Source organism: Dermacentor albipictus, chromosome 2 (genome assembly GCF_038994185.2).
Source record: "Dermacentor albipictus isolate Rhodes 1998 colony chromosome 2, USDA_Dalb.pri_finalv2, whole genome shotgun sequence".
Taxonomy (NCBI): Eukaryota; Metazoa; Arthropoda; class Arachnida; order Ixodida; family Ixodidae; genus Dermacentor; species Dermacentor albipictus.
This window is the reverse complement of record NC_091822.1, coordinates 203,240,769-203,267,625: the sequence shown is the minus strand read 5'-3', so window position 1 is coordinate 203,267,625 and position 26,857 is coordinate 203,240,769. Positions and strand designations below refer to the sequence as shown.

At 48.0% G+C, this 26,857-nt stretch overlaps 1 protein-coding gene across 3 annotated transcripts in view; it reads left to right on the top strand.

Moving 5' to 3' along the window:
- LOC135897324 (uncharacterized) overlaps nt 1–26,857 on the top strand; it is a 297,711-nt gene that overhangs the window by 189,352 nt on the left and 81,502 nt on the right. For all 3 annotated transcript variants that reach the window (XM_065425928.1, XM_065425927.1, XM_065425929.1), the window contains 3 exons: nt 10,457–10,507; nt 10,613–10,668; nt 13,563–13,641. In XM_065425928.1, coding sequence (XP_065282000.1) covers nt 10,457–10,507; nt 10,613–10,668; nt 13,563–13,641 — 186 coding nt within the window. The remainder of the gene's footprint in view (nt 1–10,456; nt 10,508–10,612; nt 10,669–13,562; nt 13,642–26,857) is intronic.

Genomic DNA, 26,857 nt, shown 5'->3' with positions numbered 1-26,857 from the left:
CTGGCCCACTTTGACCCGTCTGCCTCAACGGAAGTTCGAACTGATGCCAGTGGTCACGGCATAGGAGCAGTGTTTGTACAACGCCAGCGTGGACATGATCGCGTTATAGCATATGCCAGCCGACTTCTATCACCCGCCGAGCGCAATTATTCAATGAAAGAGTGCCAGTGCCTCGCTCTTGTGTGGGCTGTTGCGAAGTTTCGTTCATACTTGTACGGACGCCCATTTTGTGTGATCACTGGTCACCACGCTCTTTGCTGGCTATCCTCGCTCATGGATCCCACGGGACGACCCGCTCGCTGGGCGTTACGCCTGCAAGAATATACCTTCTCCGTGGTATGTAAGACGGGACGCTTGCACCAGGATGCCGACTGTTTGTCCCGCTACCCCGTCGACGAACGGGCTGATGCGGACGCCATCGCTTGCATTTTCTCTGTGTCCCAGTTGCTTCAAATCGGCAACGAGCAACGCCGCGATCCTTCATTGCGAGCCCTCATTGACCGTCTGGAGTCAACGCCTGGCGACGCCTCTCTCCGAATGTTTTCCTCAAGGAGGGGACATTATACCGCCGCAACTTCGATCCACATGACCTTGACCTTCTGCTCGTCATTCCGTCACACCTGCGTTCGAGTGTCCGCCACCAACTTCACGACGCTCCCTTGGTTGGACACTTGGGCGTCTCGCGCACACACGACCGGTACGCCGTCGATTCTTTTGGCCGGGTCTCGCCCGCTCCGTGCGGCGCTACGTTGCCGCTTGTGAGCCCTGTCAGCGCCGGAAGAAGCCCTCCACACCTCAAGCTGGATGTCTCCAGCCGATCGACATCCCTCCCGAACCCTTTTTCTGTGTTGGTCTAGACCTTCTTGGACCATTTCCTCTCTCGGGCTCCGGAAATAAATGGGTCGCCGTCGCTACCGATTATGCTACGCGGTACGCAATGACCAGAGCCCTCCCGACAAGTTGTGCTACTGACGTTGCTGACTATCTTCTCTACGCCGTCATTTTAGTGCACGGTGCTCTGCGCCAATTAGTCACTGACCGTGGCCGCAGCTTTTTTCGGCAGTCGTCGAGGACATCCTCCGCTCCTGCTCGACAAAGCACAAGTTCAGCACGTCCTACTAGCAGAAGCTTGATGTGGGTGAGTTGGTTATGCATACTTGATGAAAAGAGCGCTACGAAGACGCGGACGAAAGAACAACATGAACAACAACGCCTTGTCTGTCGTACATGTTGTTCTTTCGTCCGCGTCTTCGTAGCGCTCTTTTTATCAAGTACGTCCTACAACCCACAGACCGGCCTCACGGAGCGCGTCAACCGGACCATCACTGACATGCTTTCGAAGTACGTTGCGGCCGACCACCACGTCTGGGATCTTCACTTACCATATGTGACGTTCGCGTATAATTCATCGCGTCACGACACCGCCGGCTATTCACCATTCTATCTACTATATGGCCGAGAAGCCACGTTGCCCTTGGACACTTTGCTGCCCTCAGCCACACGTTCCGCCACTGAATACGCCCGCGACGCGATCGCGCACGCCGACCACGCACGCCAGCTCGCCCGCACCCGTCTCAAGGCCTCACAGGAGCATCAGAGACGCCTCTATGATTGACACCATTGCGACGTGCACTTTTCTTCGGGTTCTCTGATGATTCTCTGGTCACCCATTCGACGTGTGGGCCTTTCCGAAAAGCTGCTGTCGCACTACACTGGCCCATACCGTGTGGTGCGACAAGTGACCGATGTCACGTATGAAATCATCCCTGCCGACTTCTCAGCGTCATCGTCAACTGAAAGTGACATCGTTCACGTGGCGAGACTGAAACCATACCGCACACCTTTCACCGCCGATGTGTAGATTAAGCACTGGGACGGTGCTTCTATCACCGGGGGTGATGATAAGGAACAGCCGCCACAGTGTGGTTGCACTGAGGAGGAAGAAGACGACGTGTGTGCACGCTTTATATAGCGTCGCCATCTTTTCCGCCGTTGGCTAAATAGACTTGCACATCAGCTACACGTAACAATATGTACATGCATACACTCTTAAAACGGTTGCACCCATTGGGGTGTATATTTGTCCCACAACAAAATTCGTCATCTACCTGCTTGCGTTTCTTTTCTTGAAAACTCGGCGCTCGCTACTGTCCTGTCGAGAATCCTGTGTCCTGCTGATAACGCGCAACCCGTTCGTGATTGGCAAGTACCGTGCTGGCAGCGTTAAAGAAAGGAAACTCGGGCAAGACAGATGACGATTATTGTTGTGGGACAAGATGTGCACCAAAGGGTGTAATTTTTTAAGAGTATACACACACGCTCTTCTAAGCTTTCTTATTCACTCCCTACCTCTAGCACGTGACCGGCTTCCCACACTTCACAGGCATACTTTTTTCTTTCACTTTGACACTCTTGATGCTCACGTGTTAAAAGGTGGGTCCGTAGCAGACGGAGTAAAAGGTCGAAAGCGTTTCAATAATATTGCGAGCAGTTAGGTATTCGCAAAGTTTACAGAGAGATGATACGGGCATTATAATAAACAGTCCCAGTGCAACAAGTGGTCTGAAGGACTGCGTGCCACCAGGGCTGTTCACTCGATACTCTTACAACTCAGTAAGAGCGCTCAACCTCGCACAAAACGCTGCCCATTTCTATGTCCTCGATAACGGGTCGTTGTTATCGTGTCACGTGTACTTATTTCTCTTCAGTGGCTAAGAAATATTCAAAGCAATCGCCCAGCGGCTCCGGACGCGCCTTTCTGTATCGGATAACTGTCACTGGTTCTAGCTGTTGCCTATGTTGTCGACAAGCGTTGCGTAATCAGACTGCGTGCCCGACGAGAATGGTGGTGTACATTTTATGACTTAGGCGTGCACTAGCGATTACGCTGGAAGGACCAATGAGCCATGTATAAATAATCGACGCTTCTTATCCGCAAATAAGATTTTCGATAATCGACGAGTGTGCTCGCCGCTATCATTATGCGGGGTGTCACTTGTTTTGCTGGGCACAGGTTCGCCCGTTAAATAGTTAGTTTCGTGACTTGCGTTGTGCCACTGTGGTTGTTCAGCGTCACTACAACGTGACGTCTGGTGAAGGTGCCTTTGCGTTCATGTACCGGACGACCCCGTCAAGCTCAAACCTTGAAGACAACGCCAACGCCCACCCGGTCCATCGACCTAGTCGCAGATTAAAAAACCTGCTCCCAGAGCACGGACTTCTAGAGACGACCAGGGAGATCGTGACCAAGTCAGGAGCCACGATGACGGACCCAGCATCTTCAGCAGCCACCGTACTTCGACAACCCGGGAGCTACCTTCCGTGGAGCTTCATCGGATGACCCCGAAATCTGGCTGGAGACGTTCGAAATAGTGTCGACCTACGAGCGCTGGGACTCTTAAGACAAGCTTCGCCATCGGCATTTTTCATTGGAAGACTCCGTGAGTACATGGTTCGAGAATCGGGAGCCTCTTCCTAAAGACGTTCATAAGCGTCGTCCGAAGAGAACAGGCCGAAGTTCTACTGAAAATCCGGCTATAGCTACCGAACAAGAACATAGAGGTCTTCAAGGAGGTGATGACTCGCTTTTACAGCCACACTGACCCCGACATGTCCGAAGAAAAAAAATTCGCTTCTTGATGCGTGGCTTGAAGCACGAAATTTTAGCAGGAATGATGCGGAACTCGCGAAGGACAGTCGAAGAGTCTATTTCTGAGGCCACCATCATCGAAAAGACAGTACAGATGCGAAACAGGGAGTACAATCGCCCTACGCTGACGAAAAACCGCGCTGACGGTCAAGCTCTAGGCACCAACGACCTGAGCGAGAACATCAGAGCGGACGTGCGGGAAGAGCTACAAAGGTTGTTTCCTTCGTCCCAGCTCAAAGTGGCGGCAATTTCTGACATTGTCCGAGACCTGATCGAGCAGTCAATGCAAGCTCCTGCATCGCCTCAGCCGGACACAATGAGCTACCCTGTTCTCGCCCGCCGTCCGGTTCCTCCTCCTCGCTCACGCCAGGGCCCGGTAACGCCGTGATTCGGCAGACACATTAGTGTGCCAGCGTGTAGTAGAATTTGACATTTCGAATGTGGTGTTGAGCCTGTTTAACCATTTTGCCTCACATGTTGCCACGGTGCACTTGTTCGGGCAGCGTGCAAATTCAGAGCTGTAGGTCCGCGGTTGGAAAGCACATATAGGGAGCTTGAGACAATGTAGCTGCATTCGCATTGTCAAGTCGTTTATCACTTTTATTGCCTACTCTACCGCGAAGTGCATATATATATATATATATATATATATATATATATATATATATATATATATATATATATATATTGTAATGCACAATTGAGTGATGGTGCTTTAATCGCTTTACCTTGGGCGAACTTGTGCCCGACACACAGCTAAACAAGAGCCTCACAGGAGCGTCTTGTCTTGTCTTGTCTTGTGGCCTTGAGAGTGGCGCGTACCCACTATGGGGGATTGGCCAAGAAGCAGGCGGTTTTCCGTATGGTTAGAAGTAGAGACAAACTAGATTGGTATAGTGGAGCGTGGGACGATAGCACTGTAAATTAGAAGTTTAATTAATTATTGCTAGGAATTCCAATAAAATAAGTAAACGTGAAGAAATGAAATAATATAAATTATGGATAATTTTAGAAATTCAGCAAGGTACTCTTTTTGTGTCTCTGATGAAATTGTAAACTGCCAGAAAAGCATCCCTGTGGCTGGATCCCAGTGAAGTCGCCCCAGAAGAAAGAATTGTTGGCGAGGTTAGCGAAAGGCTAAGTTTAGTAAATGAGTATTCTAATAGTTTTCTTTGTCTTAGAAAGCGGTGGCACGAGAGAAAGTAATGTTCGATAGTTTCAGGCTCACTGCAAAAAGAACATAGAGGGGACACTGCGAGACCAGACCTGTGTAAGTAAAAATTTAGAGGAGGTATGCGACATCTCAATTTTGTAAAGGAAACTTCCAATTGCCTTGAAGGACACCAATTAGTATTCCATGGGAAGCCAAGATGGTGGAAATCAGAAGAGGGTGTTAGCATGGATATTGCAGAGTTTTGAGATATAGCGAAATTTCTGTACCTAGCCGCGGTGACATAAGCCAATGTCGGCAAAACAGATATGATAGGGCCGTTCAGGGAAGCTCGTGCGAGAGAATCAGCCATTTCATTCAAATGCAACCCATGATGTCCGGGTACCCAAAGCAAACGTACTTTTCGTAAGTACGAAGGCACCATCGAACGAAATGTTCTTTGAATTGCTGAATTTAAAGATGCAGTTAGTGCTGTGCATACAGATAGCGAGTCGGTCACAATAACAGCTAATGGGTCATTTTGGGGCAGTTTTCGTAATGCTAGTGTTATCGCTACTAATTCTGCCTGAAATATAGGTGTGAAGTCGGGAAGGCGAAGGGAGTAAGACCACTGAAGAGATTCAGAGAAGATCCCCACTCCTGCCTTTTCATTGCACACAGAAGCGTCCGTAGCTATTACATTGTCAGTGGTTAGCTGGTGCAGGTTGCCGTTCAAGATATTAATTAAATCTCGCTTTGGTAATAGCTTAGCATGATTTGTAAATATGTCATCGAACTGAATTTTGAGGTCTGGTAAGGCATCACTTGAATGGTAAACATGGTGTAGGGACACATCCAATTTTTACAACTGTTCTTGAACGAATATTACCTGAGAACTGTGGAATCTCGACCGCGATACTTGGAAAAACTCGGACGGTTCAGTGATAAATATATATTGCGACGCCTTTTGAAATAATCATAAATTTTTAAAAATGTCTCAACCGTAAGTATGCGGAATCTGCAATCTAGGGTGGGTATATGAGCTTCCTGATAAAGAACAACGTTGGCAGCAAATCTAGGTAGCCCAAGGCATGACCGTAGAGCTTCTCTTTGTAAAAGTACCAGAGGTTTAATTTTGTAGGCCGGGCCACCGGAAACTATTACGCAGCCGAATTCTAATATGGGCCGAATATACATTTTATAGATCATCATTAAGGTATCCCTGCGTAGTCCAGAGCGTCGGTGGCTGAGCCGGCGGAGCATACCTACGGCTCGTTCTGCCTTTGTTTTAATATATTCAATGTGACTGTGCCAGGTGAGTCTGCCATCGTAAATGACACCAAGGTACTTGACTTCGTCAACTTGGGGAATCATTTCCTGTTGGTATTGTAAAGATATATGCACCTGTGCAGTTAATGGGAAAACTAATACCGCACTTTTGCTAATATTTAACGACAAACGTAACCCCTCTAGCCATGTCTCCAACATTCCTAAGTAATTCTGCAACGACTGTTGTAGTGAATGTATATTATTTGCGGACGTAAAAAATGCGATATCGTCGGCGTAAACATAAACACGTACTTCCGGAGACAAAGGAATTGTCCTTAGCAAAATGTTAAATAATATAGGAGAAAGAACGGAATCCTGTGGTACACCTCTTGTCTGCTTGTGTTGGGAAGTCGAAATACCGTGTTGGTAACAATAAAACTCTCTATCTCTAATAAATTCATAGATCCAAGCGGTTATATATTTAGGAAAATTCGTAGACTGAAGTTTATCGAATAAAATACCATGTTCTACAGAGTCGTATGCTTTTGATACATCTAGCGTTATCAAAGCTGCGTACTCTCGTTTGCGGCGACCAAGTTTAATGCGGCTCTCTAAATCTACATGGGCGCACCATATGGAGTGACCAGGACGAAATCCAATCTGGCAAGGACTGAGAAGGGTATCATCCTGCATACAGTTTCTTATGCGGCCGTGAAGAACTCTTTCTATTAATTTGACGACATTGGAAGTAAGAGAAATCGGTCTTATGTTGTCTAAGTCAAGTCCTGCTGATTTTTTCTTTAATAATGGAATAACTTTAGCTATTCTCCACTCTCTTGGAACCCATGCATTTTTGAGAGAGAAATTTATTATGTTTAGGAGGTCCTGAGGCTCACAATCAAATAAAACTTTTAGCATTCCTGTTGTAATTCCATCTGGACCGGGGGCTGACGTCGGTAACGAACTAATAATGCCTTGAAGCTCTGTCGCTGTTACTGTTTCAAAGTCGTCTCCTAAGGGAGGTTTCTGTAGGCCTAACGGCAATTTATGTTTGAAACGTTGCGCAAGTCCTTTAGCAATTTTCTCAAGTGATTCCGATACTTCTTTTGTTGTTAAAACGACAGAATCGACATTCACGGGCGCCGGTATAACTTTACGCGATCGAAGAAATTTAAACAGTGCCTTTTTATTGCAAGATTTCGAAAGGTATGTGTAGTGCTTGGAATCATAATTCTCCTTAGCCTTTGACACTGTTCGTTTAAATGTATTAGATATATATGTATAATCAGCCCAATTATTAGGACTTTGGTTGTATAAAAGCTTTTTCCACGCAGCTTTTCTACGTCTAAAATCTCGCTCGCAGTCCGAATTCCACCAGGGACAATATGATCCACCTTTAGTAGATTGCACGATAGACTGAGCTTTTTTTGATGACTGTTTTAGAATTGAACATAGGCTCATTGCTTTAATATCTCTCTCTATGCCCTCCTGAGCGTGTAAAGCTGATTTTAACGCATTTTAAAATTTTTCGTAAAAAACATAAGTGCGCACATTACTATGTAAACTAGTCAATGGGGTAAGCAGTTCAAAAATTATAGGGAGGTGATCGCTGCTAGTTCCGGAGTCTACAGTCATCCAGGAGGTGACAAACATGCTCGAGGTAGCAAACGTAAGATCTAGGGCAGATCGCGACTGACCCTGTACGAAAGCATGTGCTCTCGAATTTAGGCAAGAGAAATTATTCATTAAGACCCAATCCCACAAGCGTTTTCCACAAGTGTCCGTTCGGAAACCCCACGACACAAAATGAGAATTAAAATCTCCCACCAGTATGATGTTCTGACTGCGAGCAATAGAGATATCCAGATAGCGGGTATCTTGCACTCCAGCGGGGAAGTACGTGTTTATTATAGAAGAAGGTGTGCAGCCAGGGAGTATTATATCCAGTGCTAAGATTTCACAGTCTGGGGACATTATCTGGTATGCTATAGTAGCTCTATGGCAGATTTTTGATGACACAAACATAACTAAACCACCGCCTCGAGATAGGCGATCCAATCGAAAACATCGGAAATTTTTTAGATGAAAAGTCTGACCAGCAACAAGCCAAGTTTCCTGTAAAATAATAATATCTGGAGAATATTTAGAAATAAGATATAATAAATCTGTTGCAGCGGAAAGTATGGAACGACAGTTCCACTGAATTACTGTTAAAGTTCCTATTGTGAATAAATCCGAGCAGCAGAGACTGCTTGGTCTAAAACGCTCTCTTTTAAGAAGTCCTTCTTAGTAGGAATCTCTCTAACGCACTTTTTCGCCTTGGAGTTGGTGGGAGAGCTAGGTTTTTCTCTGTCGGTGACCTTGTTCGTTTAAGAGATCGGGGGTCCATATCTACATCCTGATTTTCTATCCCATCTGTGTCGGAGAGACAGGTTTGGTCGACTCTCTCAGAAGTTGATGGCTTTGATTAATTGTTATTTGTGAATGTCTGCGTGGTCGATATTTCAATTGGTGGAGTCTGCGGTACACCCGACACCAGATCCTCAATATTGGCTTTGCTATTTAATTGAAGCCACGTAGCTAGTTGTGAAGACAGCACCTGTACAAGGGAGTCGGTGAGATTTGTCATGATACGCTCCATTGCTTTCTCCAATGCCTTTTCTACGGAAGCTGCCACAGCCTCAGAGATTGAGTTTTCCATCGACAATGTTTGACGGGCCGTTATACCAGCATACCCTTGAGATCTGCTCTGAATTTCTCCGATGGCCTCACGACGAGAGCATCGACGTCTATCAATTATTTCAAGGATTTGTACTTCTTTAGACCTTGCAGGGCAATTAGGCTCATCTGCTGGGTGGAAACCACTGCAAAGGCAGCAGGACTCATTTCGGGCAGAACAGTCATTTGAATGATGGCCTTCTCCACACGGTCGGCATCGTGTGTTTGACCTGCAGCCTTTTATGGAGTGTCCGAACCGCCAGCAATTTAGACACTGAAGGACACGAGGTGATAGAGGCTCAACTCTGTATATAAGTGGCCATGCCTTGATTTCCGATGGGCGGTTCATTCCAGCAAAAGTAGCAATGACTGTTTCTGTGGGTATGCGCTTATTGTCAACGACACGGCTGCAACGATACACAGAAATCACGCCTGCCGCTGAAAACATTTCCAAAATGTCTGCCGGACATAGACTTATGTCGACACCGCGAACTAGGCCTTTGGTACATGCAAGGTGATGAGGAATGAAACTGCTCACCGGATGTGTCGGGAAAACATCGCACTTCAGTAAATCTTGAACACAAGCCTGGTCTGATGAGCAGCAAAGAATGCCCCCTCGGCCGAACTGTCGAACCTCGGTGATTTGTTGAAAATTGGCCGAGGCCATCCGGAGTTCGCTTTGAATTGCTTTGGGATTCTTCATGCGAATCACTCCGCCATCACTCGGAACCAAAGCCACAGCAACGCTGCTCGTCCCACTGCGTAAGAAAAGCTCCACCGGCAAATCAGAGTTAGGAACAGAAGCCGACCAGGAGGAAGCCTCCTGGCCTGGCGATGAGAGCGACATTGCAAAGAAACAAGTAATTACTCTGGAAGGTTAGCAGATACTGAAACAAAAGATCAAAACCAATTACGTAAAAGAGACAGAATAAAAGAAAACCGCCAGCTACTTGACCAGAACCAGTGTTCGGGAGCTCAGGCACCAGGCCACGTCAGCCACGTCAGCGTGCACCTCTTCTTCTTCCCTCGTGTCCCGCGCTCATGGCACGCCGCTCCGATTGCGCGTGCCTTGCGAGCCCGTGTTGCCCGCTTCACTGCCGCTATCTTTCGCAGGTAGCAGTAAACAACTGGACGAACGCAGGAGGCGGCTGGCGCGCGTAATTTGAAATCATCTTGTGTCAATATATATATATATATATATATATATATATATATATATATATATATATATATATATATATATATATATATATATATATATATATATATATAGTGATGGGAAATAAATATTGTTATGATAAATTTAGCCAATGGCTCGTGTTACTTGTGGCGCAACACTAACACTCGCAAACCAGTTTTTAGCACGACTTTCACACTGTTTAAATAACTCGCATGTCCCGTTAGCTTTGTTTACCGAATAGGAGTCTCAAGGCATGACGTCATGATTTACGATGCTACAGAACAGCCGAGAACCTGCTGCACGAAGTTGCCGGCCCGTGCAGTGTGGCTGGCGCATTCTCGAGGCGCGCTACAATTGCAGTCAAGCCTCCACTGCAGCGAATGCCGCCGCGCATTCTGAGATCTACGATGCAATCTTCGTGTCATTCTGTGTTATGTTACAATCACCATTTTAACATTGCAGTGCTTACAATGAGATACTTTTCTGAAAGGGCTGGTACCACTCAATATACAAGTGCAACAAGGTCAGAAAGGGATACCGCGTAAGTACCGACATTTTTTTCCACCTTCGATTTGGGATTTCACGAAACCTGCATGATTTTGTCCGAAGGCTATTGCATCGTACTTTTTTACTCCTGTTTCCATAGCCTTATCATTACTGTATGAACAAGAGGATAATATACAGTGATGCTGTACCCACGCAGTAAGCATACGTTTTCTTCCTTGCACGACTCAGTGGTTATATTTTACTATGAAGTAAGAAGCGATCACTTCTTTCAACCCTGCGATGTGTATATTTGTACGCCTATGCGTACGTAGAGCTATTTAAGTGAATTCGCAAATGACTTGCTTCCCTCGAATGATCGGTTTCTTGTCCGTAGTTTCCGTCAGACACGTTAGAGTGCAACATGGACGCTTGACGTGTACAGCTGACTGGGCGCCCCGCGGTCTTGGAAGTTGGGCAGTTTCAGAAATAGGGGGCCCCAAGTGTGCAAAAGAACGCAAAGCGTCTACAGTGGCTTTTCGCGTCCGCTAAGCCGACTGGGTAGGCTATTTCTAAAACGCCCTATTACCAGTTTGACGCAAGCAGTCAAATAGAGCATCATGCGCAGATAGTGATTAAACTGAGTCCACTTAGGGCCAAAACATTCCACGCAGGCCGTAATCAAGCTAATAGCCTCTCGCTCATCTTAGCGAGTTTGATTTTCAACCATCGAATGGCGCAGTATTGCGCGTCGGCGTCGCAGCACATTATTGCCGCCGTGTATGAGACGCCACCGGCTGCCGGAGCACCCCGACGAAGCGGAACGTGAGCGGCCCCTGCATTCCGTCGCGCGCTTGGTGCACGCATGGCACTGAACGGTGGGATGATGGGAGAGCAATCCTTGCGTTGCAGTCGGATGAAAAAACGAAAGCCAGCTCGCGCGAGAGATAGATTAGCTTTATTTTACGAATGGCTGTTTCCCTTTTGTCCCATATCTTGGGTAATGTTCTGGACATTGTCGGGAATCCGCTCAGCTCTGATTAGCTCAAAATGAAGCCATCGCAGAACTTCCAATGTCTGGAATAGCACCCCACACGAGTCCTGTAGGCTTCCGCTGCAAAACGCATTCACACATGCCCTCCTACGACGGTGCGGCCATCCATTATGCAAACCGCCAGCGTCTTCGAGGGCGAGAAACTCGGCAAAAAGACGAATTGGCCCGCCTCTCCATCTTGCTATGTGGCGCGCCTGTTTGTCGAGTATGATCTTTGTCCTTTTTGCCCTTGGCGTGCAATCGCCGCGTTGCCGCTGGGCGCGGTGCTGTGCGCCGCGAGTGTTCCAGACAGCCGTGCCTGGTTGCGTGCACCGATACCCGCATCATCGCAACGAGCGCCGATTGATCACGATGTCGTGGAGAGTACGGGGGCCGAATGTCAACCGTGTCATCCGACCAGACTGTCGATTTTGCCAAAAATAGAGCTGTGTTTCCCGCTAATAATGATGGCGCTTTAACTACAAGGCGTGTACGCATATTCGAAATTCCGAATACGAATCAAATATACTTTACTATTCAATTCGAGAATTCACTATTTCAAATTGTCGGATATCAAAATGTGTTCCAATATTATAAGGGATAACGACGGTTCTTGCAGTCTGCAGGAGGAAGGAATGACGCAAGTGGAGATTGTCACGAATTATATAGCACTGCACACGGAGAACCGCAGTTGTTGCGCAGGCGTACCAGCGACCGCATAGAAGAGATAACCTCTGCACAGCAGTTTCCAGTCGCTAAATTAGAACGACTCGTGTTTCGCACTTTGGGAATTTGTTGTAGAGAAATCAATTAATTATTTGGCCAATCTCACCGTGTTTGGATTGCAGGGCCCTTCACTAGGTCTGGCCATATTGAGCTGACAAGCGCAGAGCATACATTGCGCGGTAACGATCGCGCCTACAAAGTATTACATCGCTACGCGCCGCGGAACGATCTGAAATTTCAAACTGAGTGCCGTTTGTCCTTCTGCTCGTGGCCGCCGCGCTCCAAGCCGGAGGATGACGTACATTGTGTGCCTGCGCCTTGTGTGCCACAGTATGACGTCGCTCGTAGTGACACGTAACTTCGAGAATTATTCAGGACAACATCTGTTATCTGTGCGATCTGTTGCTTGAATTGATGAATTTAAGTTTAGAGAAACAATAAAACTCACAAACGGAATGTCTGCGTGCTTTTTTGTTTTACTTCGCACCAAAGCAAGAGAGATTTACTTCCGCTTCGTCTGTTTGTTCCCACGGTCGTGTGGTCACGCGCGCAGGTAACGAAACTGCCATTTTCTACCGTGTTCCAGTGCGTGATCATGCTCTGCAATCCTCTTGTTCTGCCTCAATATTCGTGTAGCACATAATTATACCGCTAGTCATGTGTCTTTGTGCACAGTGCGCAAAATAGCACGCCGCGTGAGCGAGACAACAGCTCGCGTTACGCCATCAGCGGAAGTGCGTAGCGCCGATAAAGAAAGCGAGGAGAAAAAAATGAAGGCGAGGCTTCTGACCTATGCGTCACATGATGCTCGAGGTCCGGTATGGGAGAACGCAAGGAAGGAATTTCGCTTGCAGAGGCTAGATGGGGCGAGTGGAGAGAGCGTCTTGCTTGGCACTGGAGCCCGCCTGCTGAAATCATGGGTTCGTGGCACTGAAATATTTATGTCACGGCTATAAATGAACCGATTTGAAAAACATTTTGCGGCAGAACGCTTCGTATAGGACACGTAACAACTTCCAGCGTATAACCAAAATTTGCTATGAGGCCTGGTGAGGCACCCTTTAAGACGACATGCGCTGCTGTAGTATTACAATTACATGCCTAAACTACTCTACTACGTGCTCATAATAACTGAATCGCAAAAGGGACGAGTACAGGAGCAAAGAAAACGACGAGCACTCTCACGACTGAAGAGCGCTGCGTCGTTTCTTTTTGTTCGTGTCCTACTGTACATCAGTTATGAATCCGTATTACTCACTCAACTTGCAGTCATTCTACTACGTGCATAGCGAAAATAGCGCTATTCTAATACCGCTATACAGCCCTAACCCCTTTTCCTCTCTCTTCCGCACAGCGAAGGACACCGTCCCCTGTGGCCTGTGTACGGCGAATACAAGTACGTGCCACCACAGCGCTGGCTGCACAACATCGAGGTAGGCTGACGTCGAAATACGTCAAGTTTCTGGGCTGTGTGGCAGAGCGTGCACAATGGGGCGACGTTGCACGACGCCCAAGTGCTTCCAGTGTTGCGAAATTTACAATTCTGCAACTGATTTTGCTAATCAGTCTTTTGAATAGCTGTTTCTAGGTTATATGTATATATAATACTGCTAATTGCTTTTGGTAGGAAGAATTCTGGCTTATTTTATAAGAGCGCCGAACGGTGGCTAACCGACGCATTCGGAGATTACAGTCGGCTGACCGTGGTGAGTGAGTGAGTGAGTGAGTGAGTGAGTGAGTGAGTGAGTGAGTGAGTGAGTGAGTGAGTGAGTGAGTGAGTGAGTGAGTGAGTGAGTGAGTGAGTGAGTCAGTGAGTGAGTGAGTGAGTGAGTGAGTGAGTGAGTGAGTGAGTGAGTGAGTGAGTGAGCGAGCGAGCGAGCGAGTGAGCGAGCGAGCGAGCGAGTGAGTGAGTGAGTGAGTGAGTGAGTGAGTGAGTGAGTGAGTGAGTGAGTGAGTGAGTGAAAGAGAGAGAAAGAGAAGTGGTCCAGAGAAGACGCAGGGGAGACCGCGCGCCACCCGGTTAGTCCCACTTAGGGTTGCCCAAGCTGAGCTTGACGGCCCGATCGCGGGCACTCTCGACGGCAAGGATCTGGTCGTTGAGTTCAGGGCTGGCCAAGAGCGCAGCTCACCTATCCTCGCTGAAGGAGGAGCCAGTAACTTCACACTCCCGCAACACATGATCCAATGTTGCCGTTACACCACAGGCAGAGCAGGGTATAGCTTTCAGGATATATTGCATGCAGAATTAACCGCAAGGTTAGGATACGCACAGGCTTGTAAAAGTCGAAAGGTCACCGCCCGCGCCTCGCATAAGGCAGGGTGCGGGAGAGGGAATACCTGTCTTGAAAGATAATAGTGTGTGGTGACCTCTGTGAACGTTAACAAGGGTTCCCCGCGGCGCAGGGAAACTGCAGAGGCGACGCGGTCAGTGAGTCCTCGCGCGGCCTCGTGCGCGCCCTCGTTAAGGTTAGAGGGAGAGCCCTCAGTCGACCCCAAGTGAGCGGGAAACCAAGTGAGAGAATGGGGAGAGACACTTTTGGCGCTTTGGAGAATGCGGAGGGCCTGAGGGGAGACCATCGCGGCTTTGTAGGCCTTAATGGCTGCCTTGGAATCTGTTGTAGCGCGAGCGACAGCAACACACGCAGTAGGCGCAAGCCAAAGAATGGTTTATTGCAGATAGCGTGGCTGCAGTGCGCAATTGGTCGAGCATGCGCACTTCGTGCGATGAACGGGCTTCCGATGACGCGACGCGGCAGTTCCTTTCTCTTAGAAGCCTGGTATATTGGGAGGTCTTCTTGCGCGCATAGAACGCCTGGGAAATCCGAGACTGTCGGTTCTCTTGAGGTTGTCTCATTGGGAGACCGGGCTGTACTAAGTGATACGTCCGATGGCGGTTCGGTGTCTTCTCCTGCTGAGGGTTGGTCACGCTGCGAGGCTTGGTCGTCTGAGGGTCTATCACTTTGCGAGGTGTGGTGTTCTGAAGGCCGAGTTGTGCTGAGTTCCTGTTTTAACTCTGCCATTGTGTTCCGTGGTCGCACTTCGTCCACGTGATGGCACTGCACTCCTCCTCCAGTGTCCACCATAACCAAGCGCCTACCTCTTGTTGACGTCACCATGCCGGGTAAATATCTCTGGCCGGCTTGATTGTAATGACGTGACCAAACAGGTGCTGCTGGAGGAACCAACTGCGGCGTCGGTGCCGGGGGCGTGCCCACCGTGGAATCCCGCGGTGCCACCTCCTCCCCTTGAATATGTTCACTTAGATGGGTCCTTGGTTGAAAACCGAGGAGCATCCCGGCAGGCGATTTCCCTTCTCGAGTCGGCGTCGTCCTGTAACGCAGCAAGAACTTGTTGACTGAGTAGACTTCCGGCTCATTTTTCTTCATTCCCTCCTTGATGGTGCGCACAGCGCACTCCGCTACCCCGTTTAACTGAGGGTAATATGGAGCGGAGTTAACATGACGCGCATGGTTATCTTTGAAGAATCTTTCAGTCACTGCACTGTTAAATTGCGGCGCATTGTCGGAAACGGCAGGCCAAAACGCGCGACGATCCCCCGCAGAACTTGCACTGTGGTTTCTGCACTTGCTATTTTAAAGGGCACTGCCTCCATCCATTTCGTTTGCGCATCCACTACCACCAAGACCATGCGACCTTCAACCGGACCAGCAGTCGACATGCAGGGGAAACCAACGTTTGTTGTTCTTCGGCCAGCTTGAGGGGACCTGTCCCGCTGGCATGTTCCAACACTGCAAACATTGCTGGCAGCTTTGTACCAGCTTTTCTATGTTGCGGTCCAATCCGGGATGCGTATTTACAATTGCTACTAGGTACAGCGGGGCATGGCACTTGCGCAGACGCCGGACGTTCGCGCGCATGCGTGGGTAAGAGCGTGTGCGAGAGATGAAATGTGGGGACTTTTGCTCCTTGAATATATGACTCTGCCTAGGCATTACGGAGGAGTTTCTTAGCGCGTGTTGTGCGCGCTTGTCCCTAGGCGTGCCGGCAGAAGTCGCGGAGTTCGGTAGTGCTGAACACCGCATCGTAAGTTCGCGGCTGGACGTAATTATATTTATTCAATCGTGTTTTTTCACTAATTGAAAGAACGTGTCATTTTTTCGCATTATTGGCGGCGCCTCCAGGACACCAAAGCGGCAACGGAGACACGAAAGCTGGAACCCGGACTGGTCCGTGGGTTGGGGCTCGCAGAGGCCTGCGCGTGCCAGAGGTATATAAGATCGGCTGTCCGTGATAGCGGACAGCCAATTTTTTTATGCGAACACCCACTGGCACGCTTCGGTCTCACCGGCCACAACCCGCGGGCAGCCCTGCCTCCAGGTTTGATCCCCCCGCTACCCCTTGGGTGCCCCGGAGATCCTGCGCCGCCTGCTTTATTATAACCTCAGGTGCTCTCCTGAGGCCTCCGTCTGCCGGTTACATCTTCCGTAAAGGAGCAGTGCTTGTAAAAAAATCTAATCTGTCGTCGCGACGAAAAAAGCGACCCGCGACTTATGCAACACCAGTCAGAACCTTGCTGCTTCAGACAAAGAGATCACCAAGTGGGGCGTCCGTGCCCACTGCCTAACCGCGCGGGCGGCCAGCGGCGGAGCGAAAACAAACTCGACCGCACTCCGCAATGCTGGCATGTCCAGGGGACAAATGCATGCAGCACGCGCAAAGAAACCTCCTCCATAGTGCCTAGGCAGAGTCACACATTCAAGGAGCAAAGGTCCCTAGATTTTCTCTCTCGCACCCCCTCATACTGGCGCCTGCGCAGAAACGTCGAGCGTCGCGAAAAACGCCCCACCCCACTGTACCTACTAGCAATTGTAAAGATGCATCCGGATACCAAAACATCGTGCGCGCCAGGCGCTTCATTGCCGTCATGCCTGGATGGGCCTGGTGAAAATCTTGTAAAATAATTGACCGCACATCCTCGGCCAAAATAACCCGATGACCCCAGTAGATTAGTCCATTACTCACAGTAAGTTCATGTCTGCGGGTGAAGTACGGCTGAAAACACTGCTGCTCCCGTCTCAGTTGGTTTGGACAGCCGCGCAGAATCCATGTCTTCACTTGTTGGAGAAGGACGTCATCGCTTGTGCTATCTGCCAACTGCTGTGCACAAAGAGAAAAATCTGTTAAGGCTTGTGCATGCAGAACATATTCTACAGTATCATCTTCATCGGTTTGCCCACGTTGTGGCACAGGCAAACGGCTCAAGGCGTCGGCATTACTGTTCAACGGTCATTTCCGATAGTCTGTGTCATACCGATACGCCGATAAATGTAGTGCCCATCCCTGTATCCTAGCCGCCGCCATTTGCGGAATAGGTTTGTCGCGATGAAACAGCCCCGTCAATGGCTTATAATCTGTTATCAAAAAAAATATTACCAAAAAGATAGTCTCGAAATCTTGTCGCATCGACAACTTGCGAGAGCGCTTCCTATTTCAGTTGCGAGTAATTGCGCTCCGCCGGTGCTAAGGTTCCTGAGCGAAAGGCTATCGGATAATCTTCGCCATTGATACGATGGGAAAGTACTGCGCCCAATCCGACCGACGACGCATCGCACTCCAGTCGAAGGGGCTTTTGTGGGTCATAGTGCACAAGAAATTTAGCTTTACACAAGGCACTCTTTACTTCTTGATACGCTCTGTCTTGAGACGACTCCCATTTCCATTGCATACCCTTTGCCAGCAAGCCATATAAAGGAGCTAGCACAGTTGACAAGTTGGGCAAGAATCTCCCGTAGTACGTAACCAAGTCCAAGAAAGATTTCAGCTGGCTTCCCGATGTTGGCTTCGGCGTGGCTAGCACAGCCACGCCGAAGACTTTCTGATGGGGGAATTCAGCTTGTTACTCTCTGCAACATTCCAATTATGCATGACCGCGGAATATGAAAGGTGGCTGAGCGCAATAGCACCTAAAATGAGGATGAGATTGTCTTCTTTGATTCCCCGGTGCCTGTTGGCGATCCTCCGGATGAGGCTGTGAGCGCTCTGCGTCTAGGCGGTGTTCTGAGTGCGGTTCCATTGGCACCGTTAGGCTCGATATATATCCCCAATATTCGGAGCGAGTCCACTCTGGGCACCGGGAATCCGTCACTAGTGAAAAGCCGTATTTCGCTTTCGGACGCCGGTTTTCAATCACGATGGCCGCCGCCTCTGGGTCGTCTCTTGTAGAGAAGTAGTTCCGACTTGGATGGAGAACACCTGAGCCCAGTGGGGCGGAGGAAGTGCTCAGTCGCATCGATGGTGCTCTGCATGGTGTCCTCAACTTGGCCGTCGTTGCCGCCGTCGCACCGGATGGCGATATCGTCAGCGTAGGTGGTATGGTTGATTCCTTGAATCTTTGCGAGCTCCTGGGAAAGCCCGATCATTGCGACGATGAATAATGTTGGCGAGATGACTAAGCCCTGAGGCGTGCCGCGTGACCCGAGGATGATCCCATGCGAGAGGTATCCTTTGATCTTGAGCTTGCCAGTTCTCTGGCTAAAAAAGGATCGGGTGAAGTCGTAGACCCTCTTCCCGAGCCAGAGGCTGGTAATAGAGTGGAGAATGAATTTGTGAGAGATATTGTCGAAGGCCTTCTACAGGTCTAATCCAAGGATGGATCTGGTATGTCCCGTGCTCGGGTCGATGATCTGATGCTTTATCAGCTTCATGGCGTCCTCTGTCGAGAGGCCGGCTCTGAAACCAGTCATATTGGGGGAGTACATGTCATTGGTATCGACGTGCACCGTGAGCCGGTTGAGCAGGGCATGCTCTGCGAGCCTACCGACACAGGACGTCAGGATAATTTGTCTTGTATTGTCGATTCCTGGTGCTTTACCGTGTTAGGAGATGAGTACCATGTAGGCCGGATTTCCGTTGAGGGAGGACAGGACATGTCGGACCTCGGCCGCAGTGGTGTTCTGGTCGAACTCCGGCACCACACCCCGCGTAGTCTGGGAAATGGGTAGGCGCATAGCTATGCGCGACTGGTAGGTACATGTCTATGAACATGTACACAGTCAACTCGTCCGGGGTAGAGTCGGTAACGAGGTGGATGGCTTGTGCGAGGGATCGTCTGGCTGAGCCTGGTGCTGCCCTCATCGAGAAGGTGTTTGAGCAGCCGCCAGCTCTTGCGGGATCTCAGCTGGCCCTCGACGGATTCGCAGAGCTCCTCCCATTGTTGTTTACACAGGTTCTTGCAGTGCTGTTCAATCTCCCTGTTAACCTCGGAAACCTTATTGCGGAGCCTCCTGTTATGCTTCTGCCCCTTCCATCTCGTGAGGAGGGCTTGCTTCCAGCAGATGGGCCAACTTGCTATCCATCTTGTCAACGTCAAGGTCAGTGATGATCTCATTGGTTGCCGCCGTGGCGTTGTCCCTTATCCCTTTGTACCAACCTTCAATATGTGTCTCGGCCGTCGGTGCGCGCTCGGCTCTGGCCTTGCAGAAAACGTCCCAATTGATCAACTTGAATTTCCTCGTCCTCCAGCAGGCAATCGCGAGGGAGGCTTCGATGACGTAGTGGTCGTGCCCATGGTTTCACGTCAGTGGCGTCGTGCCCACCGTTTCCCGCCAGTTCAAAACCGGCAATCAAACGGGGAGGCCGCGTTTGGTTCGTTGAGCAGGTTGCGGTGAAGGAACAACAGCGGGAGCGGGCCACGCGTCGTGCGTTCAACCGCAGAACAGGCGGCGTTTCATGAACGCCGCCGGGAACTCGCTCGGGAAAGGCCTTTGTCGTCAACGTGCCGACCTCGCCGTGAGGGAGCGCAAAGCCGACGCGTTACGACAACGAAGAGCCGTGGATCCCGAGCTTCGCTTGCACCCTTCTTCACAGGAGTGTAAGCGCGGTCATTTTCTTTTTCACTCATGTCTGTTTGACGGAAGTCGTCTCCGGCTACGTTATACCATCGTTAGTGAAAGATTGCTTTCGCGAGCGTTCCGAAGAAAGGACCAGTGCTCACGCAAAACGGCCGACTGTCCGCCGCGGAAGCAGCTCGTGTGCCTGTCGCTATCCCCGCAGGTTTCTGTCAAGGCCAAGCATATGACCCTCGATAAAATAAAATGGTCGCGGCGCACATACATTAAAAAACGTTTACACGCTTTGGGATGAATATCTGCCACACAACAGTAATCGTCAACTGCCTTGCTTGCGTTTCCTTTCTTGAAAACGCCGCGCCCGCTACTTCCCGGTCGGCAATACTATGTAATGCTGATAAGGCGCATGCCTTTAGTTACTGGGAAGTACCGCGCTCGCAGCGTTAAAGAAAGGAGATGTGGACAAGACAGGTGACGTTTATCGTTGTGTGGCAAGATACGACTCAAAGGGTGTAAACTTTTCTTAGAGTGCAGCACAGGATCCTATCCTGTTGCCTGCGCCAAATTTGCAATAAAATTGGGATGTGCAAGTTTGATTGGTTTTGGTGCCTAATGTTATGGCTGAGCCCACTAAAACTAAAAGAACATTTTCTAAATTAAAGAAAAAATAGTAAAAGAATGTAGTGGTCATCATCAGCAGCAGCCTATTTCTTTATGTCCACTACTGGACGAAGGTCTCTCCAACCGATCTCCAGTTACCCCGTTCTTGCACTAGCTGATTCCGAGTTGTGCCTGCAAATTTCCTAATTTCATCACCCCACCTAATTTTCTGCCGTCGTCAACTGCGCTTCCCTTCCCTTGGCACTTAACCTGTAACTCTAATGGTCCACCGGTTATCTATCCTAGGAATTACATGGCGTGCCCAGCTTCATTTACTTCCCTTAATGTTAACTAGAATATCGGCTATCCCTGTCTGCTCTCTTATCCACACCACACTCTTCCTGTTTCTGAAGAGGAAGCTTTAGCTCGAGTGCTCTAATATCATCATCATGATCATCATCATCATCATCAGCCTAGTTACGCCCACTGCAGGGCAAAGGCCTCTCCCATACTTCTCCAACTACCCCGGTCATGTACTAATTGTGGCCATGTTGTCCCTGCAAACGTCTTAATGTCATCCGCCCACCTAACTTTCTGCCGCCCCCTGCTACGCTTCCCTTCCCTTGGAATCCAGTCCATAACCCTTAATGACCATCGGTTATCTCCCCTCCTCATTACATGTCCGGCCCATGTCCATTTCTTTTTCTTTATTTCAACTAAGATGTCATTTACCCGCGTTTGTTGCGTCACCCAATCTGCTCTTTTCTTATCCCTTAACGTTACGCCGATCATTCTTCTTTCCATAGCTCGTTGCGTTGTCCTCAATTTCAGCAGAACCCTTTTCGTAAGCCTCCAGGTTTCTGCCCCATATGTGAGTACTGGTAACACACAGCTGTTATACACTTTCCTTTTGAGGGATAGTGGCAACCTGCTGTTCATGATTTGAGAATGCCTGCCAAACGCACCCCAGCCCATTCTTATTCTTCTGGTTATTTTAGTCTCATGATCCGGATCCGTGGTCACTACCTGCCCTAAGTAGATGTATTCCCTTACCACTTCCAGTGCCTCGCTACCTATCGTAAACTGCTGTTCTCTTCCGAGACTGTTAAACATTAATTTAGTTTTCTGCAGATTAATTTTCAGACCCACCCTTCTGCTTTGCCTCTCCAGGTCAGTGAGCATGCATTGCAATTGGTCTCCTGAGTAACTAAGCAAGGCAATATCATCAGCGAATCGCAAGTTGCTAAGGTATTCTCCATCAACTTTTATCCCCCATTCTTCCCTCTCCAGGTCTCTGAATACCTCCTGTAAACATGCGGTGAATAGCATTGGAGAGATCGTATCTCCCTGTCTGACACCTTTCTTTATTGGGATTTTGTTGCTTTCTTTGTGGAGGACTACGGTGGCTGTCGAGCCGCTATAGATATCTTCCAGTATTTTTACGTATGGCTCATCTACACCCTGATTCCGTAATGCCTCCATGACTGCTGAGGTTTCGACTGAATCAAACGCTTTCTCGTAATCAATGAAAGCTATATATAAGGGTTGGTTATATTCTGCACATTTTTCTATCACCTGATTGATAGTGTGAATATGGTCTATTGTTGAGTAGCCTTTACGGAATCCTGCCTGGCCCTTTGGTTGACAGAAGTCTAAGGTGTTCCTGATTCTATTTGCGATTACCTTAGTAAATACTTTGTAGGCGACGGACAGTAAGCTGATCGGTCTATAATTTTTCAAGTCTTTGGCATCCCCTTTCTTGTGGATTAGGATTATGTTAGCGTTCTTCCAAGATTCCGGTACGCTCGAGGTTATGAGGCATTGCGTATACAGGGTGGCCAGTTTCTCTAGAACAATCTGACCACCATCCTTCAACAAATTTGCTGTTACCTGATCCTCCCCAGCTGCCTTCCCCCTTTGCATAGCTCCTAAGGCTTTCTTTACTTCTTCTGGCGTTACCTGCGGGATTTCGAATTCCTCTAGGCTATTTTCGCTTCCACGATCGTCGTGGGTGCCACTGGTACTATATAAATCTCTGTAGAACTCCTCAGCCACTTGAACTATCTAATCCATATTAGTAACGATATTGCCGGCTTTGTCTCTCAACGCACACATCTGATTCTTGCCTATTCCTAGTTTCTTCTTCACTGTTTTTAGGCTTCCTCCGTTCCTGAGAGCCTGTTCAATTCTATCCATATTATAGTTCCTGATGTCCGCTGTCTTACGCTTGTTGATTAACTTAGAAAGTTCTGCCAGTTCTATTCTAGCTGTAGGGTTAGAGGCTTTCATACATTGGCGTTTCTTGACCAGATCTTTTGTCTCCTGCGATAGCTTACTGGTTTCCTGTCTAACGGCTTTACCACCGACTTCTATTGCGCACTCCTTAATGATGCCCATGAGATTGTCGTTCATTGCTTCAACATTAAGGTCCTCTTCCTGAGTTAAAGCCGAATACCTGTTCTGTAGCTTGATGCGGAATTCTTCTAGTTTTCCTCTTACCGCTAACTCATTGATTGGCTTCTTGTGTACCAGTTTCTTCCGTTGCCTCCTCAAGTTTAGGCTAATTCGAGTTCTTACCATCCTATGGTCACTGCAGCGTACCTTGCCGAGCACGTCTACATCTTGTATGATGCCAGGGTTCGCGCAGAGTATGAAGTCGATTTCATTTCTAGTCTCTCCATTCGGGCTCCTCCACGTCCACTTTCGACTAACCCGCTTGCAGAAAAAGGTATTCACTATCCGCATATTATTCTGTTCTGCAAACTCTACTAATAACTCTCCTCTGCTATTCCTAGAGCCTATGCCATATTCCCCCACTGACTTGTCTCCAGCCTGCTTCTTGCCTACCCTGGCATTGAAGTCGCCCATCAGTATAGTGTATTTTGTTTTGACTTTACCCATCGCCAATTCCACGTCTTCATAAAAGCTTTCGACTTCCTGGTCATCATGACTGCATGTAGGGGCATAGACTTGTACCACCTTCAGTTTGTACCTCTTATTAATTTTCACAACAAGACCTGCTACCCTCTCGTAAATGCTATAGAATTCCTGTATGTTACCAGCTATTTCCTTATTAATCAGGAATCCGACTCCTAGTTCTCGTCTCTCAGTTAAGCCCCGGTAGCACAGTACGTGCCCGCTTTTTAGCACTGTATATGCTTCTTTTGTCCTCCTAACCTCACTGAGCCCTATTATATCCCATTTACTACCCTCCAATTCCTCCAATAACACTGCTAGACTCGCCTCACTAGATAACGTTCTAACGTTAAACGTTGCCAGGTTCAGATTCCAATGGTGGCCTGTCCGGAGCCAGGTATTCTTAGCACCCTCTGCACCGTCACAGATCTGACCGCCGCCGTGGTCAGTTGCTTCGCGGCTGCTGGGGACTGAGGCCGGGGTTTGATTGTTGTATTCATATGGGAGGTTGTGGCCAAGTACTGCACCAGGGTGGCCAATCCTGCTCTGGTGAGAGAGTGCGTTACCGGTTCTGGTCACCGGGATCAGGCCGCACTCCAGGCCTGTTTGTGCGATTTTCTCAACACACGGTTTTTTTTGTATTTTCCGGTGGAGAATAGCGCGGCACCGGGATTTGAACCACGGTCCTCTTGCACGGGAGACAGATACTCTACCGTCCCCGCAGTAGCTAAATTAAAAAATTAAATTATGGGGTTTTGCGTGACAAAACCACTTTCTGATTATATGGCACGCCGTAGTGGGGGACTCCGGAAATTTCGACCACCTGGGGTTCTTTAACGTGCACCTAATTCTAAGTACACGGGTTATTTCGCATTTCGCCCCCATCGAAATGCGGCCGCCGTGGCCAGGGTCCGATCCCGCGCCCTCGTGCTCAGCAGTCTAACACCATAGCCACTGAGCAACCACGGCGGGTCCCGCAGAAGTTGTACGCCTCATTTAACCTACAGTGGTGTCCTATTTGATCAGTCAAGGTTGACCAATCTGAGATCGGTTATACCGCACGGATGGCACTCGACTAGAGAACCTGGCATTTATGACTTGCACATGTGTCGTCATACCTAATTGAGGATGTATATATATATATATATATATATATATATATATATATATATATATATATATATATATATATATATATATATATATTTTAAGAGGGTTCCCGTACAGTCATAAAATAAAGGAAAAGACATTAAAAAGAAAGAAAAAAATAGAAAAAAGAGGAAAAAAGGAACATGACAGGTGATTTGAACTCATGACCCTTGAATGTTGCCCGGAAAGATAGCTCAGTCGGTTGGTTCGTCAGGCCCCAGGTTACTTTCAAGCGCCATAGCTCCTGCTCCGAGCCTCATACTTACGTGGAAAGGGACTGATGTTGTCCGCGACAGTTGGAAGGCATAATTTCTTAGGAAAAAGGGGGGGGGGGAAGATGAGGGGGGAAATATGCGCTCACCGAGAGGTCATCGTCAGCACGGGACCACCACCGGGCACCTTACTGAGATGTGGGGGAACTTCGCGGCCGGAACGAAGCCTCCCTTCTCCGCCGGCCCAGAGTGGGAAACGCGCTTTCCGATCGCTCAAGGTTGCGAGGGCACAATAGTATAGCTCTAGCGTCTAGGAAAAGCTTAAAAAGGTGCGAGGGCGGCACGCATAGCGTGGAGAGCTAGCCGCCAGAATAGCTATCTCAAGGACTGCTGCTGACGAGGGCGAAATACCTTCGTGTAATTATAATAACCCTAATAGGACTACTTTCGAAAGAACAAAAAAAAAGAAAGGAAACGGCCCAGAGGGCTATACTACGAGAGCTATGACTGATAATTTTCTATATATATATGTATTCATCTCATCTATGGGATCGCATGCGCGCGTTGTTGCTTTGTCGCTAAGAATCAAGGAAAGGAAAGCAAAATTGCAGCGCCGTGGTTTTAAAGCGCACCCGTGGTAGAGAAACGGAAGGCGATATAAGCGTGCGTGGCTATGATACGCACACGAAAAACTGCCTCAAAATAGTTAGACTTGAGGGAAATCTTCGTTAACAAACGATAGCACAGCAATCAGCATTCGAATATAATTATAGCCCTAATAATAATTGTAAATATTCATCTCATCTATGGGATCTAATGCGCGCGCTGTTGCTTTGTCTCTGCGTGTAGTAGTTAAAAGAGCCAGTTTAAGGCGATATAAGCGTGCGTGGCCATGATACGCACACGACAAACTGCCTTAAAATATTAAGACTTGAGGGGAAAGCTTCGGTAACAAACTATAACACGGCAATCAGCACTCGAATACGACGAGAGAAATTATTGAGACATGGAAAATTCCCTTGAAATAAATATGGTTTGCGAGACAAATGCCTGTAAGTATTGAACCTCTTAAGAGATGAGGGATGAGATGAGAGAGATGAGAGATGAGATGAATATAAATACATGTAAAAGAGGAATTCGTTTTTCTAGGCAACCACTGCACCAAATTTGCCGAGGTTTGATGCATTTAAAAGACAAACTTAAAATCTAGTGACTGTTTGTTTCGAATTTTTGAGTTAGGTCGTCAATTCTTTATTAAAAATTGGCTAAAATCAAAAATTTTCATAAAACGAAACTATCAAGTTTACAACTCTGTAACTCAACCACTAAAAATGATAATGCAATTCTGTGAATTGTATCTAATAGTACATCTAAAGCGGACAAAATTGATATGTTACACATGAATATAAAAAATTTAATCATAGGGAAATACAACTTTTGCAAAGCTGTTGTAAGCAACGTAACAAATTCACGTAAGACGTAAAATGACATATTGAATTTGTCCGCTTTGAATGGTGTAATGGATGCCGTTTACAGAACTGCGATATCAGTTTTTGATGCAGAGCTATGAATTTGTAAACTTCGTGCTTTTATTTTTTTCAAACGGTCAAATATTTGAAAATCGTTTTAAGAAAATTCAAGCCCTAAATCGAAATTCCGCTTCAACAGTCACTAGAATTTAACTTTCTCTTTCAAATGCAACAAATTTTATCAAAGTCGGTCCAGGGGTTATCTCCTAAAGACGCTTTTGCGTTTTACATGAATTTGAATAGGCCGCGTCGGAGTTGGGTCCGAGCTAAAGCTTCCTCTGAACGTTACCCCTAACATTTTTCATTTCATCGCTCTTAGGTCGTTCTTAACTTGTCCTCGAGCTTCATTGTTAAGCTCCTAGTTCCTGCGCAAGTTTTTTTTTTCTATTTCTCACCATGAATGCCAAAAATGTCGATAGCTCCAATTCTTTACTC